General features: G+C 36.6%; 1 protein-coding gene across 1 annotated transcript; it reads left to right on the top strand.

Annotated features, from left to right (window-relative positions):
• The first annotated feature begins 845 nt into the window (after nucleotides 1-845).
• LOC306883353 (GDNF family receptor alpha-4-like) lies at nucleotides 846-27,537 on the top strand. The gene is made up of 8 exons (XM_079438543.1): nucleotides 846-1,604; nucleotides 9,935-10,219; nucleotides 15,264-15,356; nucleotides 16,607-16,955; nucleotides 19,233-19,342; nucleotides 19,750-19,884; nucleotides 20,628-20,758; nucleotides 26,165-27,537. Exons 1-8 carry the CDS (start codon nucleotides 1,562-1,564, stop codon nucleotides 26,384-26,386), a joined length of 1,368 nt encoding a protein of 455 aa, XP_079294669.1. The 5' UTR covers nucleotides 846-1,561; the 3' UTR covers nucleotides 26,387-27,537.

Raw genomic sequence — 27,537 nt, 5'->3', positions numbered from 1 at the left:
GTCTCGCCTGTTCCCATACTTATGTTTTGCAGCACTGTTAAATATTGTTTTGTGGGTGATCTCAAAATTTATATCCAGATTAGCTGGGTTTGTTAAATTTTATAATTAAATATAACATTAAACATTAGTTTATATGGGTCAGGTTAAAAAGAAATAGCTATGCACACAGCAATGGAATTTAGCAGCTTGATTTTTTTAAATTATTTAACATCCTTTTAACATCTGTTCACACCAAGGACGATAACTATACTGATAAAGCTATAGTTTATAAATTGTTATAAACTTAAAGGAATGGCAGAGTCTACACCATAACGATAAGGGCACAGAGGAACATAGTTGGAACCATTTTTAGAACTATTTATTTCAGCTGATGAACGATAAAACATTGATAGCCAATCAGAATCCATCCTGCTTCTAAAGAGAGAGCATTTAAAGCTACAGACAGCATAACATGCAGCGTGCGTTTACAGTATGACTCAGTTAACAGAATGATATCGTTCATTGCTGTGAATGAATGAATGAATGAATGAATGAATGAATGAATGAACTCTATTGGACTCTATTGCTCTGCTGTGAATGGGCCTTTACACACTTAAATAGGTTTCTAGTAGAACAAAAACCACCATAGGATAATGTTCATAAATTTAACATGAGAGCTTTTTTTAAATCTAAAACACACACACACACACACACACACACACACACACACACACAACAACAACAACATACAGCCTAAAATATTTCTTTATTCCTTGGTAAATTTATGAACCGTTTAAATACCACTGAGTGATGGGATCCTAAAAATTCTCTATTTTTTTAGAGTGCACAGTTTGACTGACCTTTATCTCACTTCTTTAATCGCCGTAACATTTCACTATTGCCGAAAGATTCACTTGCAAACTTAGATACTTGCAGAGCAGGCGGAATTTCTTTAGACTATGGGAGCACCGACCCAGCTCTCCAGAAGGCTGGTCAAGGATTTTGCATGGATGCGCCTGAGAATGCCCGAGCCAATCACAGGGAGGCAGATGCATGTAAAATTCGCCGCTGAGTTTGAGGACTGGATTGAGCACATTGTGCTGTGGGACAGCAGGAATCAAGCATCTGGGGTCGCGCTCACATATACTGTATTAAACTGATGCGCACTAATGCGCACACTGGCACATCTGACGCGCGCCTTTGGTTACGCTTCTATCATGGTGATACGCGTTTGAATCGAGGATTATTATTTTAGAAAGACTCCGATCGTGAGTATAACGGACATCAGCTGCTAGTGCGTTTGGCAGTTTGTAATTTTCCCCTTGTTTGTATGTTGTATGAAATCATTGCTCTTCGGACACCTCTTACGCATTAGAAAGCTTCCGATATATCGCACAAGTTTGTAGCTGGCATTGATTTTCGGACACGTCGTTTTGGAGATTTCTAACAGTCGGACGGTGGTCCTCTTGTATGGATGTAGTGGCTCGGACTGAGTCGGACCGATCCGGGGGTTCCAGACGCGCTTCCCCGAGATTCCCCAGCAGCATCACCGTCCAGGCGAGCGCATCCAGCAGCAGTCGACATGATCCTTCTGGGAATATTTCTAAATCTGTTCGTCATTAAGGGTAAGACTTAAAAACAGCCTCCATGACATATTTTGACACATTAGGGTCACGCTTTACATGACAGTGTTTATGCAGTACATTTACTTGAATACATAAGTATTTACATTGCATATTTAGCCTACTTAAGTTAAAGAACAACGTGAATAATATTTAACTGTTTTGTAGAGCTGCCTGCAAAAGCAATTTGTTAGTATAACTATTGTGATTCATTATATTTACATATACAGTAATATAAACGTACGGTGAAAGATGAACGCAAACTAAAAGGGACTATTACTATAGTAAAACCATGGTATTATACATTTTCAAATGGAAAAGATAGATAGATAGATTGATTTTTATGAATGGCTCTTTGGTGGTGAACTAAACTAAACGAAATTTACTACTATAAAACTATATGGTATTGTAAAGGGAAGGACTGTCTGAGGGAAAAGGTGATAGATAGATAGATAGATAGATAGATAGATAGATAGATAGATAGATACTTTATTTCTGGGTTGCGTTAACAGCCAGACATGTATAGAGCGTAGCACAATAGAAAGATGAGAAAAGTCTACCTTATAAACTATTTACACAATACACAATATATTACAGACAAATAGACCAAGCGAGAAGAATAAGCACGACAGATATCATAAACAAGAGTTCAACTTAAACATAAAAAATTCTACAATTTGAACACGGTATGCTGTGTATTGGATGTATTATACACATTGTGCATGCATTATATTTTACATGTCATGTATAGTGCATACCATTGCATCAAGAACATTTGTAAAAGCCAGAACAGCAGTGATTAAATTACAATTGCATGGAAACTTATTGCACAGGTGTGTTTTAGGGTGACCGCTGTACCATGTGCTTGTGCTGAAACAATAGAAAGCGTCTCATTTTCTAGAGTGCTGTAAGCTGAGCGGAACAGATGTGTCTGTCACTCCCTCACATATCTGTGTACTTGCTTATTACATTTAACAAACGCTGTACACACTTAAGAATATCCCCAATAGCACCAGATTATCTTTATATGCGGCTTGTAACAACAGCACAACCCTTTATGTTGTAAAACCAACAGAAAGAGCTTAAAAGAGCTTAACTATTAATATCACTTACTGTTAAATGTGTACAAAAACAAAAATGACCTTTAAGAGACCATCTTTTAATATAGCATTCTGAGCTCATCCTTATGCTTTGAACAATAGGTAATTGTATTTCATTCATACACAGTACTTTTAATAGTTAAATACAACAATGAAATTTTCAGCCAATTAAATGTACTTTACAGCCCTGTGTTTATTTTATTCACACCTTTGCATCACAACAGCATAATAGTTTTAATATCTCAGACATTACAGGAGCTCTTCTGAGAACGATAATCCGCACAGGCCAGGTCTAAAAATATAATTCCGTCAACAAATAACAGTATGTTATGACACATCTGTCACAGTCAATATTATCCTAATTATGTGATGGCAGAAACGCACACACATATAAACAGAGACAGATTAGGCTGGTAAAGGGCAGCTCCATGGTGTTCCCGTAGCACAGCAAGCAACATTTGAGGGATCTGACTTTCTTTCCCCACCTGGGACGACAGGGTGCAATATTGCCAGTGTCTTGTGCGAGTGCTTTGTAGCCCAAGTGGCATTCATCATCATGAGTGGTGTTTGTCGCACCCTGGTGCCATGAGAACACGCTGTAATGCGCCTGCTGATCGACAGGTTTATTTATTAGCTGTGTTAATGATTGCAGATTTGATGTGCTCGCTCGTGCTGTGTGTATCCCCGGGGGTCGGGTCGTATATCAGCCACACGAATCGCAAAGGGACCCCCTGACGGATATCAAGTGGCAAAAAGATTTAATTTCCACAGTGTATTTGCATAAAGATTCGCATCCTTGAATATGTTTTTAAGAGGCGACCTGAGGGGGAGAGATGTGTACAAACATACCAAGTCAAAGATTGACGACCTTCAGGCAGGTGCGCATGTGCAAACTCGTGCCAGCCGCGTGCCCAGGTGTGTTTGAGAAAAGGTATGCGTGCGCAACTCTGGACTTTGGCAGCTTCAACTCATTTGCCAGCGACAGATGCTGACAGGTCTAGGAAAAACATGTCTGGCATATCCGCTGCAATGTTAGCGCATTGGACTAAAACTTACAGACTTTGTTCACACAGGGTATAACATCATTTTTGTAGGATTGTTTGCCTACCTTGTTATACTTGTGGTGTTTCTCAGTCAAAAATGACTGCTCTAAATATGCTATATTGCAACCAAATATTGGATTCAAAATTGTTTTCTTTCAATTAGCACAAGTGTTGCATTTCTTTTTGGACCTGATTGATCAGAGGGTTCATTGATCTGAGCTTCTGCACATCAGTTTTTGAGGGAACACTGCCAAAATCATCCACAAATTATATTTTTTTGTGCATAAGCTCAGATCAGTGAGGCCTATGATCTATCAGGTCCAAAAAGAAATGCAAAACTTGCTAATTGAAAGAAAACAGGTTGACAAAAAGATTGAATGCAAGATTTAGTGATAATATTGCAAAATGAGAGAATTACTGAGAACACCAAAGTAGGTTTTCAGCACAGCACAAGGGTTAAAACAAGAGCAAATATCTGCCAGTGGGGTTAGAAAAATAAACTTAATTTTTACCCCAGTGGTAGATATTTTTGAACTCACTTAATTTTGATTATTTTTTCAGACTTAATACCTAAAGCAATTTTGCTTCTCAAGTAAATGTATCTTCAGATACTTGGACTGTAAAACGAGTAAAAAATACTGAGCATGAAAATATTTTTTGTTGTGTAATGGTTTCTTCCTCATTTCTGCTTTTACCCAAATGAGATTCTTGCAAAAAGCATGAGCTGCACAAGTTAAGAAATGTTTTGGGATGCTTTAATACACACAGGTGAACCAGGCTTCATCAGCGCATATACTAATTGCATGGAAAAAAATATTCCATAATGGACTCCCAGCCAAGGATATACCCAGGAACAGGCGGACAGTCTAATTACACGGCCATTTTTAGCAAATCAAAGAGGAATCGTAAGAACACAGGTTCAATAAACCACACGGAACTAGTTAACAAAAAGGTAATCTTCCCTCCGGGCATGTTTTCTTCACATATGACGGGACGTTTAGGGTCTTTTCAGGGTTGCGTGTGTGTTTTGTTGATAACCAGGATTTGGAAAGGCAAACACGGTGACGGCAGATGGTGTTGGACTCTCTCGCCTCGACTGGAAGATTCAAGCCAAGCGACAGAATCAGAAAGAGCGTGTGCGAGCATGTGTGTGCGTGAGCTCCAGTCACACACGGCTTTTATGATGATGTTGTAGCCAATTTTCATTAAAGGCGCTGAGCGCTGTGATTTAGCGACGAGGACCGTCTCAGCATCACGTCCCTGCAGTGCACTCCTTCCTCCCGGGGCTTTCGGATTGTCTTCCGTTTCTCCTCCCTGTCAATCAGACGGGTCCATCCGACCCGGTTCTTTTAATATCGCCGCCAAGCTTTGATGTGACGTGTCACCAATAGTGAATAGATACGGCGCTCTGACCCACATTTGACAAAACCCTCAATGCAGCAAATAACAGTGTGTGCTTGAAGTATACACAGCACATTTGGTGTCAGAAAGATACTTAAATATAGTGTTAATGGCTTCTTTTTTATTCCTTGACATTTGTCATCCTTGCTGAAAAACAGTCATTCACTGTTTTAAATGGATACGAGGATTTGTTTGTGTGCATTTTTGTCGAGTAATTTGTCTAAATTGTTGGTTTAGGCCCTGAGATGCAGCATGCTGTAATTTAGCTGATGGATTCTTCAGTTTTGTGTGGATCGACAGAAGAGACGTTTTCTTGATATGCATCTTGATATAGTGGAGCTCGGTTTACCACAGAGGTTTAGACCGCTGTACGCATTGATTAGTTAATCACGTTAGACCCGCAAATATCGACAGCTGGAGCCAGTTTGCTGTCGCCGGCCATAAATACGGTCACACAAGGATACTTAGACTTACAGTACGCGCTCGCGCTGTCTTTCTCTATTTCACTCACCTCTTTATTTCTTTCACTCCCCTGTACAGCTGAGCTTCACTGCAGAAACTGTGTCTGTCATTCTCTCTCAGTGTGTGCATGAGACTTAAAGCCTCAAGGTGTGTGTGTGTGTGTGTGTGTGTGTGTCACTGTCACTTGCTAAATGTGATTTTAGTGCTCGCACACACACATATCTCGTAATACCCGACCAGCATGTGTTTGATTGCCATCAGCCTCCATACTGAGATGGTTTCCTATTGTGTGAGGCGTCTGCTGTCTGTCATTCTGTTGACTTTTTTTTCGTTCTTTCTGTTTCTTTCTCACTCCATCGCTCACTTTTCAACTCTTCTATGCACTTGTCGTTCTCTGAATCGTTTCCTGTTTTATAAAAAGGAAAGACTTAAAAAAATTGATATCTTAGTTTTATTTATTGTTTTTTTGTATTAGTAAATAAACATATTTAATGTAATTTGGACTGTTAATCCATACAATAAAACTTTGTACAACGCAGATTTAAAGGCAGACATATATTTGCTCAGAAAAGCCTCCAAATGGAGATACTTTAAAGATTGTTGCAGACAGAAGGTCAATATACTCTTTGTTATATATCCAAATCATTGAACGTAAGTCTATCACTGGGCTGCAGTCCACAACAGTCCATTTTGCAATCGACTTTGTTGTTTTGTCCGGTACAGATTTAAGGGATTTTCCATCCAGGATGTATTTTTGAACTTTTTTTTTTAAATTGTTTGCATATGCTGTTGCTTTGTGTCTCACTGTTTTTAAGCATCTAATGCCATGAGGTTTAAAAAACATGTCTTGGAAACCTGTTCTATTCTATTGTGTTCTGTCTATCAGTAGTAACAGCTGGTGATACACCTCAAATTAATTTATATTATTAGCATGCCTATTATTAACGTATTGGCTGTTTATTAGTACTAATAAAGCACATACTCTGCATGATCATATTCTACCTCCCTAATCCTACCTAATACCTAAATTTAACAACAACCTTACTAACTATTAATAAGCAGCAAATTAGGAGTTTATTGAGGCAAGTCATAGTTAAGAGTTTGTTAATATGGAGAATTGGACCTTAAAATAAAATAAAGTGTGACCAAAATAAATATGAACAAATATTAACATAAATCACTGTTATTTAGTATAATTGGGATATTATTATAGCTTTTTCCCCCGGTTTCACAGAAAAGGCTTAAGCCTAGTCCCAGACTAAAATGTAAATCTGAGCAGTTTAATCTGTAAGAAACTTGCACTGACTGATCTTAGAATATATCAGTGACCTTGTTTTGTCTCAAGATGCAGACCAGTAATGTTTTTTTCTAAGGTACATTTATAAAATTACTTAAAACTCCTAATTGAACTATGGCCTAATCCTGGTTTAGTCTAAACCCTGTCTGTGAAACCAGGCCTTTATGTTTTAAAAAGTTTTTATTTTTGTATTTTAAATACAATTTGTTTTTAGTAATTTTTATTAGTTATTGTTTTTTAATGTCTATATAGTTTTTTTTTTTTTTTTTTTACATTTTATTTGAACTCCGTTAACTTTCATTTCAAGTTAAAAATATGTTTTTTATGGTTTTAATTTGAGTTAACTAGTTTAAGTTTTAGATAATTTCCCTGGTATTATTTATTGATTAAAATGTATTATTCATTCATTTGAATAAATATTAATAAATAAATGATTATTAATACATCTAAAATTAACAAATACACAACAGTCTAGCTAAAAAATGCTTTAATCGTGTCTTCCTTTTTGTATAAGTCATTTTCATGATGTTAAAATAGTTTCTTGTATCTAATCTAAATATGCAGTGTCAAGACATTCAGTGATTGACTGAAAAATGTATACTTTGGCTGTGTTGAGCTACCAAACAAGCATCGAATACAGCAGCATTGACTCAGCCAATGGTGTGAGTTTGGGGGGGGGGGGGGGTGGAGCTATCTGATGGCAGACAGAAAACCTGTTTGAAAGCAGACATAAATTCTGCAGTTTTGTTTGGTGCCACTAGTGGTGCAGCAACGACACACTTCACCTTTAAGAAGAAAAATGAAAACAGTGGCAGATCAAACACCTGTCTTTAAGTTCAAAATAGCACGTACCATCTCAATATTGAACTGTTTGTCAAATATGGGCGAGATCAAAGTCTGTTTACTTGTCTGTTTAACTTCGGCCGCCGCAGTAGATGGTCTTTCACGCATGGATCATCGCTCTGTGAGCTGTGGAAGGAGGTGCCATTTTGTGGTAGTGGAGTCCTAAGCCATGACCAACGCTTAGTCTGCCGGCCACAGCCGTGGGTTCTCAATCACCACACGCTTTAACATGAGGCCTAGCGCAATTACAGCCCCTGCCACTGCGAAGGAAAACAGACACAAAGGGGGATGGGGGTCAGGGGGGAGAAATACAAGAAAGAGAAACACATGTCTCATGCTTCTACAGGAGTGCAAGGCTTTTTTTGTCACTACATAATGAAAAACAGCAAACGTAGCCATGAAATTACACAGCCCTGTCACAGTTTCCCCTCAGGTCACCCTGAGACCCGGCTGACGGCGAGGGTCTCTGGAGTTGATGACGTCTGTCAGGACTGAGCCTGAGAATGGACACAAAGCACAAAGTGTCTGTTGTCAAGGACTTGGGTTGAAACTCTTGATGTATGAAGTTGGTGAATGAAGATTTTCTGCTCGTTTAAGTTATCTGTCCTCCTGCAATAGCGAGCCGGGAAATTCCCTTCAGAGAAAAGGTCTCTTTTAAATTATTTTACACATTATTAATTCTGCCCTTGAGTGCAAGTTAAGGGACTTTGATCTTCGTTTTTACACGGCCACTGTCAGAATGTTTTCTATGTGTCTAGAATGCAGATATTATAACTCTGATGTATTATAGTGAAACAGATGAAAATTCACAAACTGTAATTTGTCATAACCAGGTTCACAGGGAATCAGAATTGAACAGAAAACTCATTCACAAAGTTCTTTATATTCCCCGCACTTTTTGTGTGTTCTCTTCTTAAATATTTTGGCCAGTATGTCTGTTTTCAATGACCAATTCATGAATCAGATGTGAATTGGATTGGCCATACCCAACAGGAAGTTGAATTGGAATTTGAAGACAGGAAGTAGAAATGACTAAATAGTAGGGGTGTAACGGTACGCATACCGAACGGAAACAAATATGTATAAAACTTTTTAAAATATAAAATGTATACTTTTTTATGCCGGTGTCCATCAGCGAATCTGCTTACGCACATCGTGCTGCGTTGTCGTGGGAACATCCCAGCTGCAGATAATGAGGAAATTACGTCTCTCTCCTTACCAGGTTCCTTCCAAACGACTACATAATGGCACGCACGTGCCCTGCTCACTCCAAAGTACCCACACCAAGCAAGGGGATAGGGATGATCACTTCCATTTGGAATTTGCCATGTGAACCGTATAACTGTATATTTCGGCCTATAAACTTGAAGACTTTTATTTATGTTTTTATTTTAAACATAAATAAAGCCAACATTCAACAAACTTTGTTTTACTACTTAAAGGGTTAGTTCATCCAAAAACGAGAATTCTGTCATTAATTACTCACCCTCATGTTGTTCCAAACCCATAAGACCAAGTATTCTTGTAGCTTCATAAAATTAAGGTTGAACCGCTGAATGGACTATTTTAACAATGTCCTTACTACCTTTCTGGGCCTTGAACGTGTCAGTTGCATTGCTGTCTATGGAGGGTCAGAAAGCTCTCAGATTTAATAAAAAATATCTTAATTTGTGTTCCGAAGATGAACAAAGGTCTTATGGGCTTAGAACAACATGAGGTTGAGTAATTAATGACAGAATTTTCATTTTTGGGTGAATTGTCCCGTTTTAAATTAGATTAAAACTTCTTTGGATTCAATTTATTACTACTTCCTCACAGAAATTCGGACTGCATTCTGCAACCTGTTTGCTAATGTACCTCCAATTCAATTAAAATTCAGGAAATGATGATTGGGAATATAACAATTCTATATTAATTTTGAAATGTTGTAGTTGCTCTCGGTTTCCTTTTAAGACTTTTTATGATGTTTAAATGCATTCCATTGCTCTACTGAAATGCCATGTAGGAAAAGGCATGTATGACAACCAAAAAATTTGTGATTCCATCTGGGCCTACCCACAACTGTGTCCAAATGCCTGTCTGTGGAGCTAAATTCTGTCTGCTAAATCAATTAGCTCACTGGTAAAACATATTGTTGTAATAAATACTTTATTGATTTTAAAATGAACTTTACTCACAATCCTCCAGGGGCTGTTCCCTCTGTGGTGCCAGTGTTTGTCGGGACTGTGGACTGCATAGAGGCTGTAAATGAATGTATGGTGGACCCGGAGTGTAAGCGGCAGTTCCGGCACCTGGAGTACTGCGTGGACGAGGAGGCGGTGGCTCCCCTCAGTCTGGAGGGACGGCAGGCTTGCGTCGACGCCCAGAACAACCTCATGCACTACCAGAACCTGCAAGAATGCAAGTGTCAGCGAGGCTCTCGCTTGGAACAACAGTGCCTGAGCATTTATTGGACCGTCCGTTTTCCACAGGGTAAGAGGCGTAAGAGAGAGTTTTTACTTTTTGTATGGTGGCTGTTGTCAACAATAGTATTTGGATAGTAAAAAAAAAAACAAAAAAAAAAAACAAAAAAGACCAATACTTTTAGTTTTAGACCAATATTTACTGTGAAAAGGATTGTAAAAACAAAAAATCAAAAATACCATCATATATAACATATATATATACACACACACACTGCCATTCACAAATTTAAGTTCCTTTAAGTTCCTGGATGCATTAAATTGCTCAAAAGATTTCTATTTTTAATAAACTCTGTTCTTTTCCACTTTCTATTTTCTATTCATCAAAGAATCCTACTACAGTTTAGGATAAAAAAAAAATATCACAGTTTCCACAAAAAAAACATTACAGTTTTTCTCGATTGCTTAAACACATTTCTTGAAATTATGCCTCTTTTTTGCGTCTAAACACAAATCCATAACTTCTAACTCAATTCCTCAAACTTCCTATATTCAGGTCAAAATGAAGCTCTCCGCTCAAAACAACTCAATCTTGCTGAAAAACCAAACTTTGCTCTCAGACATGACACACAAACAGTCAAAAACACACACACTACAACACAGTTTTACACACTGATGAGGTAAATTCAAAACAATACTACAAAAAACGGTAATAAGTCTTGCTTGTGGTACTCCCCAAATGTTTTATTCCTCAATTTAATGTACTGTAGAGTACAGTACAATACAGCAAACAACAACAAAAAGAATTATTCTGCCCCAGTATCCCATCTTTGGTCTGGGACAGACCAAGCACAGAGAACTATATAATACATCTTGAGCAACATGACAGTAGTAACTGATAATGTAGGAAACCACAGACAAATGTACATAATCAATTGCATGAATGTACCAAAGCAATCACAACTTGTTCAGAAGAATGAGAAACTTTTTATGATGTGCACAAGTGACTAGATGATGTGGAGGTTGAACAAGTAGTTGACTTTAGCCCTTTATCTATCGAAGGTTCTGATTGGTGTGTGATAAATTTTGACTCCTAGTGTTTCCACTTGGGTAATTGTGTGCTAATTGAGCTCAAACTGTGCAGACTTGAGTGAACAATATTGAATGCTAGTGCTTTCTAAATGACCACATGGTGTAAGCACTGAGAAATGTAGGGACTTGTGTGTAGAGTTTTGCAGTAACAGTTCACCAAATCTGACTCGTGTTAAAGCAGGGAATAGTGTTTATAGTTCAGCAAAATGGGTGTGCTTTTTGAAAAATGGCGTTATGGTTTTGAAATTGTAGTTCAAAAGCCTGGTTATAGTGTTTTAGCAATCAAGAAAAACTGTAAGCATTGTTTGCAATATTGATGATAATAAGAAATGTTTCTTGAGCAGAAAATCAGTATATGATTTGTGAAGGATCATGTAACACTGAAGACTGGAGTAATGATGCTGAAAATTCAGATTTGCCATCACAGAAGTAAATTACATTTTAAAATACACTACCGGTCAAATGTTTTTGAACAGTAAGATTTTTTAATGTTCTAAAGAGTTCTCTTCTGTTCACCAAGCTTGCATTTATTTGATCCAAAGTACAGCAAAAGTACTGCTTTTAAAAACTGCTTTCTATTTGAATATATTTTCAAATGTAATTTATTCCTGTGATCATCAGAACGTGATCCACCAGAAATCATTCTAATATTCTGCTTTGCTGTTCAAGAAACATTTATTATTATTATTATCATCAATATTTATAATAGTTGAGTACATTTTTTCAGGATGCTTTGATGAATAGAAAGAGCCAAAGATTTGTAACATTGGACACTATATCATTCAAAAGCTTGGAGTCAGTATAATTATTTTATTTTATTTTTATTTTTTTTGAGGGGGGGTTATAGAAATTAATACTTTTTTTTAGCAAGGATGCTAACTTTTAGCATGGATGCTAAACAAAAGATTTCTATTTCAGATAAATGCTGTTCTTCTGAATCAAAGACACCTGAAAAAGTCTACTCAGCTGTTTTCAACATAATAATAATAATAATAAATGTTTTTTGAGCAGCAAATCAGAATATTAGGATGATTTCTGAAGGATCATGTGACTGGAGTAATAATGCTAAAAATTCAGCTTTGAAATCACAGGAATTAATTACATTTAAAATATATACAAATAGAAAACAGTTATTTTAAATAGTAAAAATATATCAAATGTTTACTGTTTTTGCTGTACTTTGGATCAAATAAATGTAGCCTTGGTGAGCAGAAGAGACTGCTCTCATTAAAAAACGTACTCTTCGTAAACTTTTGACGGGTAGTGTATATTAAAAGACAAAACAGTTCTTTTAAACTGTAATAATATTTCACAGTATCACAATTTTTGAACAAATAAAGGCAGGCTTGTGGAGTATGAGATGTCTTTCAAAAACATCAAAAACCAAAGAAATTAAATCAAATCCAAACTTTTGAAGGGTGTAAATATATGTATGCACATATATATATATATATATATATATATATATTTATATGCATATTGAATATTCAGCTTCACTCAGAAATATATAATTTTATAGAAGTTAAATTGCTAATGCAGTTTCATGTTTATTTAAGACTCCCTAGAATATTCCCTGACTGAACTGCTCATGTCCAGAAATTCTCAAACCAGTGAATGTCATGATGAAAGGAGCAGGTTTAAATAAAGTGAATAGAGGGAGTAGGTAACTTCAGAGAAAAGTCATACATAAAGAATTCAGTTAAAACAATTTCAAAATGACTGCCTTTGTTCTGTCGGTCATAAACAGTGAACTCATATATCTCAGTGGATGCCGTTTGTTATGTTCTTTCAGGACATGCCAAAACGCTTTAATGAGAGTGTTGAGTGAGCTACCATAGGATTTAGATTTAGGCAGTAATAGCATTTAATGAGAGCTCAGTAATGTGTATGAAATGGCAAGGAAGCATAAAACCCAGTCAGAACCTAAACAAACGACTGGCTCTCTGACAGTGCTATGGTGATTAATCTCGCCATTCCCTCATCTGTTCATTACGCTCGGCGGGACGGACACATACATGCAGGAACCGGAATGTGCCGTGTTCCATTGAGGGCGTCTGGTTCCATCTCACGGCAGACGTTTCACGCTCGTGTGTTTGCTCATGAGCAAAAGAGATTAAGGAGACGCTGGTGAATGACGTCCGGGGGATCGTCAAAGCACGGCTGCAAAATTAATTGATTCGGAGTCCATATTCCCACCCAATATGGCTTATTAATATTAAACCTTATGAAACAGGAAGATGGGTTCCCACAGCGACTCATCAAGAGCTGTTGTAAATGCTGACTAATCCCAGGCTTCTCCAGCAGCGAACTCGTCATGTGTCTGAGTGCAGCACAGGGGCCGCAGGGGCCAGAAGGGCCCGGCCTGATCGTCAGTCTCAGAAATAAGTGCTTTTAAAACACATCAACTGGAAATGTCAAGTGTTCTTTTCCTGCGTGCTGCAAATGAAAACTATCAGCGGCGGAATACGCAAGGCACGTAATTGTGAATGTAGCACACTTGATGTGGCGCCTCCGTAGATTGAAATGTGGCGTGCGAACAAGATGACAGGAGGGATTCTGCCTGTTTGCATTTGTTTGAAGAGTCTGTGTGTGCGTAGGTTTTGATAACTGGAATTTCAGAAAATGTCCCCAAAAGAATATCACAACTTGACAAAAATTCCTTCTGGGGATGTCGACACAAAAATAACAGGCGTGTGAAATGACAAAATGTGCATTTTGGAGTTAGGCTAAGAGTTTAATAACTGTAACATGACTTTTTGAAGAAAATATGAGTGGTGTTTGCTGAAAAATGTTTACAGTATTTGCTAATCTATTGCTAATCTATTAAGGAATTTGAAGTTGTTGCTAGGGTGGATCTAGGGCTTTGCTAAATCTCTGTGATATTCAGATCTGTACATATAGATGATACAAGGCAGGTTTATTTATATATTGTAGCACAGTTCATACAAAGTGTTAATTCATGCGACACATTTAATTAAATTTAACATCATTTAAGAAGGAGGAAGGAAGGAAGGAAAAGTTTAATTTAAAAATGAAAAGAAAAAAATACATAAAGCAAATAAAAGGAAAAAGAAAATCTCAATATAATAATGAAAAATAATAAAGAAAAACAATAAATAAAAGTTCAATTAAAAAATGTAAGTAAATAAAACTAAAACTTTTAAAGAGAAATTATAATGACTATTATAATGAAATTTTAAAAATCTAAAATTTATAAATCATACATTCTATAAATCTAAAATAAATATAATTAAAATAAATAATATGAAAAAAGAATATATAAAATAACAAAATAATGCATTAAATAAAAATAACAAAATCTTAATAATAATGAAAAAATTATAAATAAAAGTTCTATTTAAAACTTAAATACAAATAATAATAAAAATATCAAAAATGATTAAAAAGGAAAGAAAAAGAACATATTAATAAAATAATGAAGTGCATTCAGTAAAATGCATCACTGTGCTTATTTAATGAATGCACAGGTAAACAGAATTCTTTACCAGTCCCCGCTTGAATGTAAGTGAATTATTTCTAATTACTGTATCATTCACGTTTGTAGCAAAATAGTATAGGACAAGATGTATACCAAAGGTTAATATTTTCATACATTATCTTATTTTAAATACAATAAATAAGAACAGAAAGTCCCGACAAGAGAAAACCCTACAGTATAAGCTTATGTGTGTGTGTGTGTGTGTGTGTGTGTGTATGGTTTCATACTCACTCATTTTGGCATGCAGTGTCCCCAGGGTTTTGTGATACAAATAGACTGGTCTCTATTTTAACTTGTGTCTTGATCCAGACCCTTCAATCTGTGGATGGACAGTTCAACCAATGCATATATCTCAAACACTAACCTCTTATTAAAATCTGTAAGACTGTGCATCATAATTAAAGAAATACCATATGAAATTTGATAATATGCTGTGCTGTTAATTAGGCGTAACGATAAGGTAATGGTGCAGTTTGGTGAGCTTAATTAGTCTCAAACGGTTATGTGTGTGTTTGTATTGCAGGTTATGATGACATTGAGACGTCCCCATATGAAGACATTGAACTGGAACTTGTGAGAAATAGCGAAACATCAAAACTAGCCTCAATAGTTTCAGGTACTGCAGCCACTTCAGTGATACGACCAAACAAAATGTGTTTTCCTCCACAGCTGAATGCACTGTGATGATGTACGCCAGTGTATCGCTGCATGTTTGTATGTTTGTGCTTAATATGTTTTCCTTGTCTTGCAGTTGTATTTCAACACTGAAAAAAGTTGGTGTGGGTTTTACTTTGAAACAGTTTTCACTCAGAAATTGCTAGTAACTTTCACAAATAGTTACAAAGAAATGGGAAATAACATTTAATTAAAGGAGTAGTTCATCCAAAAATGAAAAATTGCTGAAAATATCCCCACCCTCAGTCCCTCCAAGATGTAGATGACTTTGTTTCTTCGTCAAAACAGATTTGGGGAAATTCAGCATCACTTGCTCACCAATGGATCCTCTGCAGTGAATGGGTGCCGTCAGAATGAGAGTCAAAACAGCTGATAAAAACATCATAATTATCCACAAATCATCCACACCACTCCAGTCTATCAATTACCATCTTGTGAAGCGAAAAGTTTATTTTTTGTAATATACAATAAAGTTTTTTTAACAAACCATAATATTGCTTTCACGTGTGAAAAAGTCGTCTCATCTGAATCATGAGAGAAATATGTACAAATAAAAACACAGTTTATAAGTGAAAACAGCCAGTTCTAAACAAATATGTTGGTGGATTTTGATGTGAGAGGACAACAGTCATTTAACTTTTTCACTGAAGGAAGCGTTATTATGGATTATGGACTCATTTTAGTGACAAATGACAGTTTAAAGTTAAAACACCTTATGATGGATTAGTTTCTTACAGCTGCTTTTTATTTCAAAAGACATTAAATGTTGGACTGGAGTTGTGTGGATTACTTGAGAATTATTCTGGTGTTTTTATCAGCTGTTTGGACTCTCATTCTGACGGCACCCATTCACTGCAGAGAATCCACTGATGAGAAAGTGTAATGCTAAATTTCTCTAAATCTGTCCCGATGAAGAAACAAACTCAACTACATCTTGGATGGCCTGAAGGTGAGTTAGTTTTCAGAAAATTTTTATTTTTGGGTGAACTATTCCTTTAAGTGCAAAATGTTTAAGTATAAAGAATAAAATAGTATTTTCTTGCAAAACATGCTCCAGTAACCTATATTTTAATATATTTTTTTACAGTGTGTGTGTGTGGGAAATATAAAAGGCATAACATACTGTCTTTTACAGGCCAAAAAATAAAGAATTTGGACACTTAACTGAAAGAGTCTTTTCCTCTTTCTCAGTGTCCTCCCTTCCTCTGACGGATCAGAACCAATGTCTGAAAGCAGCTCAGGACTGTGGGTTGTATGAGAAGTGCGGCTCCCTGCGCTCTGAGTATGCGTTAGCTTGCACTAAGATCATACCTGGCACGAGCCACTGTAACCGGCACAAATGTCACCGGGCCCTGCGGAGGTTCCTGGAGCGTGTGCCAGAGGAGTACAGCTTTGGTGTCTTATTTTGTCCCTGTTCGGATACTCTGTGTGGGGAGAGAAGGAGAAAAACCATCGTGCCCTCCTGTTCCTATGAGGAGCGAGATGGACAGCCCAACTGCCTCAATCTGGAGAGTTACTGCCTCAAAGACAACCTGTGCAGGTGAGATACACGTCTGTTAGCAGTTGGACATAGTAAAATATCTGATTTGTGAATCAGTCATGTTTTCGAATCTGATATTTTAAATCAGTCAACCAAACCAGTTCACAAAACATATGTGAATGTTTTATTCACTAATCAGTTCAAAGTCAACAACTCACAAAAGCTTTAAACCAAACCATCAAAAGAGTTTATAACAAAAAAGGTTACAAATAAAAGTAACATGCAAATGAATATGTTTACTGCCTGTTCTAAGAAAATGCCCCACACTACCATTCAAACGTTTTTTAAATGCATTAAATAGAAATGTATAATGTTACAAAATATTTATATTTCAAATAAATGCTGGGGGTTTTTTTGCCTGTGCCTTTGCCTGTTCTTCAAAGAATCCTTTCTATATTTATCAAAGAAAAAAATTATCAGTTTTCACACACACACACACACACACAAAGTTTTCAGCACCGATAATAAAAAAACAATCCTTTTTGAAGGATCATGTGACTGAAGATCGGAGGAACGCATTCTGAAAATTCAGCTTTGCCATTACAGGAATACATTTAACTTTGTAATATATAATCAAATAGTGAAAAGTTATTGTGAATTATAATAATATTATAAATATTATAATAATATTTCACAATATTACCGTTTTTACTGTATTTTAAATCAAATAAATATAGCCTTAAAGAGCATAAGAGACTTACCGATACTTACCGACCCCAAAGTTTTGAACAATAGCGTATATTAATTAAAAAAAACAATAATTAAATAAATAAATGACATGTTAGAATAATAGGTAAGAAATTAGATGTATGTAATTGCATTTTATAAATCATCCAAAAACATTTTCAGCCAAGAGATGTATATGAATTTTTGTATTTTCTTATTTGAAAATGCAAATCATATTTACGTTCATAGCTTATGGCTGCAACAAACTGAAATGGGACATATAATAACAAACACCCGTTATGTAAAAACCATGATGTAAAGATCTGCTGAATTAATATTTTAAATTGGTTCTTTGAAATGAACTGTTTGAAAGAACTAATTTGTGTAACTGATTGTGACATATTACACTCTCATCAGATGTTCTTCCCCTCATTCAAACCTCAGCTTTGATAACAGCACAGCATGATCATTTCTACCTTTCTTCTTGAAAAACAAGACTTCCCTTTTATCTTCCTCTAGAAACAGATGTCTCTGGCAGTAATGCTTATCTAAGCATCATTAATAGCACAGAACATGCTGAGTTGGAAGAAAGGACAACAGGTCGCATATTATACCATTAGACACATCTTGTATTTAAACAAAGATAAAAATGAGAAATGTTTGGAAAATGCAGACTATCCTTCAGCATGGACATATTAGAAGAGGAAGTAAGTCATTCAAAAATTAGGTACAAATTTACATAATGAATTGTACAAAATAGAATTAAAAAAAAAAAAAATTGCATTAGATATTGATAAAAAAATCAAATGATTCATTAAACTGCTAAATCACTAGTAATTAGCAAAAAATCACTATGTTTGTGTTGTTGTTGTAAACTAAAACTATTAAAAATTGTTGAAATCAAGCTGAAATACTAAATTTCTAAAATTTAAAAAACCTAAACTTAAAAATGAGAAAGATTAGGGAACTATATGAAATAAAAAGTGTTTAAAGTAGTAAAATGACTAAAACTGAAATAAAAATGAAATACAAATACCATGTTAGAATATTAGTTAAATAGAAATATAAAAAAATGAATAAAAATGACTAAAGCACATAAAAGTAATAAATAAATGAATTAAACTGAACACTGAATATAAAATACAAAAAAGAAAAAATATAATAAAGCTAATTCAAAATATGAATAAATACATATAGCATATAAATAAAAGTGTTCTAAAGTAACACTATTCTACGGCAGCACCAACAGATAAACTTTTGTAGGGGGATCGTGAAATTTTTTTTCTCCAATTTTAAATGTTTTGTAAAAACTAGTGCATTTTTAAAGACAAAGCAGAAGCCAGTAAATCAGTTACGACTATAAGGCAAACACCTAATTAATATTCATGAACAACACAGACAAGGTTTATAACACATCCCCCTTACTTTTCGAACTGTTCAGACGCCCCTGACAAAAACCGAATGCACTCCACAGAACAAAAGCACATGGTATAAATCAGTAAAAATCAGATTTGAGCAACTGAACATGCATTCTGTGTATAGATTTCCTCTGTCAAAATCTGACATTCATTTATGTTCTAATCATCCTGTGTCCGTATTCAAATTTGTCAGGTCAAGATTGGCTGATTTCCAGCAGAACTGTCAGCCGTCTTCTCTCTCTCCCTCCGGCTGTCTCCGGGAAAGTGGAGCCGTGTGCCTCAAGGCCTACGCTGGCCTCATCGGTGAGAAACCACCTAAGACGACCTTGAAAAAATTGGACGCAAGCTTAATGAAGAGTACAAAACGCACAAATCGATACGTTTGCACAGTCTGTACTTAAATAATATTACATTTTTAATGACGAGCACTTCTGCGTCCTGCTGGAGTGAGTTCACTGAAAATGGAAACGGTATCGGGAATGGCTGGTCAGAGCAGTTTGGGTTCAACTTCATGTCGTGAGTTTACTTTAACCCAGTGTGCCACTTATATTGAATTAGCAGGACAGCCTGAAGCAACATAATTAAACTGGAGGGGGGTGGATAGACTACATTGCTTGGAGATTCTCCCAGATGGGCTTCGGGCTAATCGGCATGGGATTTTTTCCTCTGTCTGTCTCTCATCCCCTCTTTCCTTCTCCCTCCCTCCGCAGGTACCATCATGACACCAAACTACGTGAGTAACAGCAGTACAGAGGTGTCGCAGTGGTGTAATTGCGAAGGCAGCGGGAATCAGTGGCAGGACTGTCTGCGAATCCTGCACATGTTCAACAGCAACACCTGCCTGCGTGAGTATCCCAGAATATCATTTACACACCATCTTCATGTTTGCCAAGAAGAGTGTAAATATGGAACTGTTCTGACAGATTTGCTGTTTCTTACAGACCCCTTTAAAAGGTTTAACGTTCACACTTTTCTTTTGTGTATGACATATTTCTGAAACAGGAAGTTGGCATAGGTCCTTTGTTGGAGTGATTAAAATTCAGCTTAGCATCAAAGGAATAAATTACATTTTAAAATATACTCAAATATAAAACAGTTATTTTAAATTGTAATGACATTTCCCAGTATTACTGTTTTTACTGTGTTTAAAGGCTTCTTAAAAAATGTTACCGACCCCAGACTTTTAAACAACAGTGTGTCTGCTCTAAAATATCAGAATAGATGTCAACACTATGCTTAAACTATGATATCTATTTCTCTGCAATCAAGATTTCAATATGAACTGAAAAAATTCTCATCAAATTCAACAAAATGATCTGAGCTATGCGTTTATATACACCCCTGCGCATAAGATCATATCAATATTTTATCAATTTTATCAGATGACTGTAAATGTTAAATGTGGGTATGGACTTTAAGTATATGTTGTCAACTTTTCACAGTAGACAAGCATAACAGATTTAACTAAAACCCACAAAACTTTATAATTGGTTTTAAAATGTTTTATTCTTTAGATCATTATCCTTTCTTATTTTGCAAATAGGACTTAAGTAAATGAAGCCTAAAACTCTGTCTCTTTACCTAACAGGTAATGCCATTGATAACATGGGAAGCTCCACCCCTGGTCCAGTAGAAGGCACGCCCCTACCTCCTCCTCGCCCCTCCCCTCAGGACCAGCGTGATGAGCTTAACATCAACACACTGCCTGAACCCAATGCAGTAAGTAGGGAACACATTTTCTTAAAACAACCACCACACAATCAAACTCCTCCAGCTGCAATGCTAACTCAACATAATTTACACAGAAGGACCATTTATAAAGCTCCGCCCACATGTACAAGTTCTGTATAATCAGGATAAACCTGATTCTTATTCTCGTCATAGCTTTGTGGTTAATTCTGGCCTTTGATACATGAGATTGGCAAAAACGACAGGTCCAACAAACCCGCAGTCCTTGCGCCTTGAGCATACTGATGGATCCGAGAAGCGAACTGATACGTTTATGCACGGCTGATCGTGTCACTGCAGAAACACACAGTCACACGCCATCACCCTGCAGCCGCTACAGTAAGCACAAAAACGCTTGCTCAGAAAACCCACCTTCTGCATTTAATTTGGTTTCCTGTGTATGTCGTGGGATGCTTCTAAACCTTCCTTGTTAATTTACAGTATTGATTCAACTGTGGTGCTTATATTTTGGAACAAGAGCAATGAATGCGAGATTTTGTTATTCTGTCTCTTTAGCATCTTTAAAAGAGACCCATTTCTTAGATCTAATCAATAGGTCATGATACTTTGAATTAAAGGTCCGACCTCTGACCTCTACGCACATGACCTTGTTAAAATGCCCAATCTTACTTTAAAATGTTAATTTCACGGATATGTTCACTTGGTTTTCATCTATACACAAAGATGGTAAACAAATGCCACATGCACCTAAAGGGATCAGTATGGGGTCAGAATCAAACTGCCTGAACTGCCACCTTCAATTCAATCAGAAATAATCACACAACCCACAGGCCCTCAAGAACACAATCATGGTAAGGAATTAAATCTATATCGATTTGCTCTTCCCTTTAGTCAGATTATATTGTGCTTTGGAATGAGGGTGTCAGCTTTATTTTTCTTTCATTATGGCCGTCCGCCAAACTTTAAATGACTCAATGAGACTTAGTAGTCACTGAATCAGATCTTTAATTTTCCTCAGTCTTGTGGTTGCCTTGGTTTTATGCTGTATTTGAAAGTGACCATATACTTTGCACAGCTTGAGCCACAATTTCTTGAAACAGTTATCAGTGAAAAGTTATTAGCATTAGCATAGAATTCGCAAAGACATTTAGTAACAGCCAGTGACCACCCCAACCAGAGCTGGGTAGAATACTTACAAATTGTAATCCTTTACTGATTCCAAATTACATGACAAAAATTGTAGTTATATTTGTTTACCTGCATGTCATGTGACCATAACCAATGTTAGAGAACCACGAACAGGCAAATGTGATGCTTCATTATTAAAATATTTTTTTATATCTCAGGGATACTTCAAATAAAATAAATTAGGTGAAAGAGGATCAGATGACAAAAAATTGGTGAATTTGTACATTTTAAGGTGTTTGAAAGACAAATGCCTTCCAAAATAATACTTGGTAAAGTAATCATGTAATCCATAAAAAAGTATCTGTTGTCTGATTACCAGTATTTTAAATTGTAATTTAAATGTAATTACAAGTACTTAATTTTTGGAATATGATTACGTAATCCAGATTACATATAATCAGTTACTACCCAGCTCTGATCTGGAACTAACTAACTAACCAAAAAATATAATATATAATATATATATATATAGTGCAATTTAATAATTAAATACATAATAATTAAATACATATTTCTTGCAAAAAGCAAGTTGTTGGCTACTTTTGAATGGATGTCAATAGAGAAACTTGCTTTTTGACAGCATGACGGTGTAATACTAAAGCTAACCGGCTAAACCCAAACCCCCATAGACAAGGTATTAGCATTAGTATAATAATTTGTGCCAGAGCCATTTCTTGATAGACAAATAGGCTACTAGAGCTACAGGGAGTGACACCATCCAACAAAAGTAGTCACTGTTTAAACATCTTCTATTTTGCAGATTTCTTGCAAAAATGATTTTGTTAGCTATTTTTGAATGGATGTCAATGCTTTTTGACATTATGCTATGGTGTAATACTAAAGCTAACCAACAAAACCCTGACCCCCTGGCCATGTTATTAACATTAGCCGTAGCATAATATCCAGCTAAAGTAATTTCTTGATAGCCGATCAGCTTTTAGCGCTTCAGGGAATGACACAGTTCGTGATAGCAACACTTACTTGACTATGTATTGTAAAATGGGTTGTATATTTGCTGCCCACATAAAAGAGAAGCAAATAATCCCCTGGCGTCCATAGGCATACAGACTTTATCAAGAAACGCTGCTCTGATCTGTGTGTCTTTGTGTTCGCGTGTCCTCGCTTTGGACCGCGTTCACATCCTCTGTTCTCAGAACACACAGACCACAGCATTCAGCTTAGAGATAATCTGGGCCTGCAGACAAAAAGGATTCAATTCAGTTTCTGCTGTCATTTATTTCTTTCCTAGACTCTCTCTCTCACTTGTGTTCTCCAGCAAATCTCTCCTCTCCAAATGTCCCTGTCTTTCCTGATCTGTCTCTCTTGATGTGCTTCTCACTTTCTTGGCCTGTCTCTCTCTCTCTGAACGGATTAGCTAAAGGTGTTTGCAAGCAGCGGTGCATCAGTCAAACTTCATTAATATTAATGTATTCGTACCCATCTGTCTGTCTGTCTCTCTAGCTAACTCTCTTTTTCTCGTTCTCCTTTTATCGTTCGTTCCTAATCTCTCTCCCTCACAATCTCTCCGTCCCTCTCCCTGACAACACTCACCATCGTATTGCTCCTACTTTTCTAAAACTGTAATTCTCAGTTGTTTCATTTATTTCTCATATGATTAATTTCTCATATCACCATTCAACTAATTTGGTCTCAGATGTTTCTCATAAAACTCCATGTAACAAAGTTTAATATATATATATATATATATATATATATATATATATATATATTCATGTAATTTTTATATTACATTATATATTATTTTTCTGTATTTCTGCCATTGGTTGGACCACAAATAACTCCACCCCCAAATTCCCACCATAGAGGACAACAATTGAACTGTGAGCTATGAGATTGTTAATTGATGGTATGTTTTTGAGTACATCAGCCCGCATTATTTCAACTTAGATTTTAAACTGGTGAGAAACTACATTTCCCATGATTCAGCAAACAAATCTCCACCAATCAGAGATAAGAAATAAGTAAATTGTGCCAATAGAACACTTCACGATTAAATAAATACAAACCCGATTCCAAAAAAGTTGGGACACTGTACAAATTACGAATAAAAAAAGGAATGCAATAATTTACAAATCTCATAAACTTATATTTTATTCACAATAGAATATAGATAACATATCAAATGTGAAAGTGAGACATTTTGAAATGTCATGCCAAATATTGGCTCATTTTGGATTTCATGAGAGCTACACATTCCAAAAAAGTTGGGACAGGTAGCAATAAGAGGCCAATTGTCAACATTAGGTCAATTGTCAACATGATTGGGTATAAAATTGGGTATAAAAAGATGTCTCTCAGAAGTCAAGATGGCAAGAGGATCACCAATTCCCCCAATGCTGCGGCGAAAAATAGTGGAGCAATATCAGAAAGGAGTTTCTCAGAGAAAAATTGCAAAGAGTTTGAAGTTATCATCATCTACAGTGCATAATATCATCCAAAGATTCAGAGAATCTGGAACAATCTCTGTGCGTAAGGGTCAAGGCCGGAAAACCATACTGGATGCCCGTGATCTTCGGGCCCTTAGACGGCACTGCATCACAAACAGGAATGCTACTGTAATGGAAATCACAACATGGGCTCAGGAATACTTCCAGAAAACATTGTCGGTGAACACAATCCACCGTGCCATTCGCCGTTGCCGGCTAAAACTCTATAGGTCAAAAAAGAAGCCATATCTAAACATGATCCAGAAGCGCAGGTGTTTTCTCTGGGCCAAGGCTTATTTAAAATGGACTGTGGCAAAGTGGAAAACTGTTCTGTGGTCAGACTAATCAAAATTTGAAGTTCTTTTTGGAAAATTGGGACGCCATGTCATCCGGACTAAAGAGGACAAGGACAACCCAAGTTGTTATCAGCGCTCAGTTCAGAAGCCTGCATCTCTGATGGTATGGGGTTGCATGAGTGCGTGTGGCATGGGCAGCTTACACATCTGGAAAGGCACCATCAATGCTGAAAGGTATATCCAAGTTCTAGAACAAGTTCTTGTCTCTTTCAGGGAAGACCTTGCATTTTCCAACATGACAATGCCAGACCACATACTGCATCAATTACAACATCATGGCTGCGTAGAAGGAGGATCCGGGTACTGAAATGGCCAGCCTGCAGTCCAGATCTTTCACCCATAGAAAACATTTGACGCATCATAAAGAGGAAGATGCGACAAAGAAGACCTAAGACAGTTGAGCAACTAGAAGCCTGTATTAGACAACAATAGGACAACATTCCTATTCCTAAACTTGAGCAACTTGTCTCCTCAGTCCCCAGACGTTTGCAGACTGTTATAAAAAGAAGAGGGGATGCCACACAGTGGTAAACATGGCCTTGTCCCAACTTTTTTGAGATGTGTTGATGCCATGAAATTTAAAATAAACTTATTTTTCCCTTAAAATGATAAATTTTCTCAGTTTAAACCTTTGATATGTCATCTATGTTGTATTCTGAATAAAATATTGAAATTTGAAACTTCCACATCATTGCATTCTGTTTTTATTCACAATTTGTACAGTGTCCCAACTTTTTTGGAATCGGGTTTGTAATTAAATCATGAATAAATGATGATTTTTTAATCACCACAAGAAAAACACCAGTTTTTAATATTTATTAATAAATACTACTACTACTGCTACTACTACTATTAATAATAACATTTACTAATAGCTTGAATTGGTTTTATTTTATATTTTCCATTTTAATTTTAGTTAAAGTTTCATTTATTTTGTTGTGTTTTTGTCAGTTTTAGAATTTTCCATACATGTCTATAGATTTTATACATTTTTATTTCAGTTTTAGATTTAGTTAAACTAAAGTCATCAATCTAAACTAAATTAAAATTAGAAATGTTGTATTGGCCACTAGTTGCAATTAAAAATATTAACTTTTGACCTTTTTTTTTTTTTTTTTTTTTTTACATTTTAGTTAACTAATAATCCTGCAAGGCACTGTTGCACCCTTTTGCCTGAGCCAATGTAACAACAATTTAAACAATGGGCTACATCATCTGACCAAACCAAAAATCAGGTCTCATTACATGATCATATATGGACTAAAAGTTTTTTATTTTTAATATTAAAATCTTATTGAGAAACAATCTGGACACTGATTATGAATGGTATCTCCATATTTAACAAAGCACATACAAAAGACCTGAACCAGAAGTGACGTGACCTGTTTTACAAAAGTTTGTTGTGCATAACCCCCATTAAAGAAACATTTCTCTGTTTCCAAAAGGTGATCGAAAGCGAAGAAGATGAGGAGGAAGAGGAGGAGGAGGAGGAAGAAGACCAAACCGAAGGAGGAGGAGGGTTTAACATCATCCCTCCGTTCTCAGACAAGGCGACAGTCACTAACCTGGGCTCTGAGGCCGGAAGAGTCCACAGCTCGGCCTTCACCCTCCCCATACCTTACTTCTTACTCGCAGCCCTGCTGCTGATTGCCCTCCGCTGGGGGTAGAAACCCTCACTCACACATACACACCTACACACACACTCTTACACAACACACGCAAACACACTTCCTCCTGAAGTACTCGCTCACATCCAGACTCTATCATTGAGGGACGACAAGAACGACAGATCGAAGTGCGAAACGATCGGACAACTTCTTTCCCTCTTTCCTTCTTTCATTCATTCTTTTTCTCCTTCTCGAGAAGAGGGTCTGCTATAGATATAGCTGCTTGCTCATTAGGGAATCACTTTCTGAACGGAATTCCCCACCTGAATCATTTGAATCACACAGAAGATTCACGACTCCTCGGACTGACAGTAGCCGACGGTGAACGAATGATTTGGTCTTGCCATGTATCTATTGTATAATGTCAGTGTGCTTCAGAAAAGCGAGTTAAACCAGGAAAGCGTTGGCTTTCCTTGGGTTCGGAAAACCCGCCGTGTTTATTGTCGCTGATCATGTCGTCGTATGAAATGAGACAAAATGTATGTGTTTGTAAGTACGTGATTTGCTTGACATGAGAGCAAAAAAAAAACCTGTCGAGCACAATTTCTGAATCTTCCCCTTTCTCATGCCTTCGTGTCTCTGGAATCAGGCCTCACAGCTAATCACACACACACGCCTCTGCCCTGCTGCGGAGCCGATCGCGCAGATGCAAGCGGTTTTCATTTATTGCTCTATCTGCGATGTGCTTTCATTATTTGACTCAGCACAGACTGTGCACTCTAACCAGGGGCATAAATAAAAAAACACGTCTGCGAACAGAAAAAAACATGAGTAATAAAGCCGAAAATGAAGAAATAAAACACACTAAATAAATAAATATATCGGCGCACAGCAGGTGCTGGAGTCCGGTCTGGGTTTAGAACCCGAGGGGAAGAAACAGGAAGTCATTTTCCAACCGCCTGTCGCCTGGTACCTCTCCCTGTGCCTGTTGTTTTACTTTCACAGAGATAATGGCTTACTACACAAACTGTTTATCTTGTTGTGTGTTCATGGGGACGAATTACTCGTGATGGGAATGAAACAGAAAAAAAGAGATCAAGGGAAGGAACAGACGGAGACGGGGAGAGACTCAAACCCTTCAGCGAAGAGAAAAAACATACAGTCTAGAATCACATGCTTTTTCTGTTTCTTATAAATCTTTTGCTGACACC

Source organism: Barbus barbus (assembly GCF_936440315.1).
Source record: "Barbus barbus genome assembly, chromosome: 17".
In the NCBI taxonomy this organism is placed as follows: domain Eukaryota; kingdom Metazoa; phylum Chordata; class Actinopteri; order Cypriniformes; family Cyprinidae; genus Barbus; species Barbus barbus.
The sequence above is the reverse complement of the archived record's forward strand: the minus strand, read 5'-3'. Positions and strand labels throughout refer to the sequence as shown.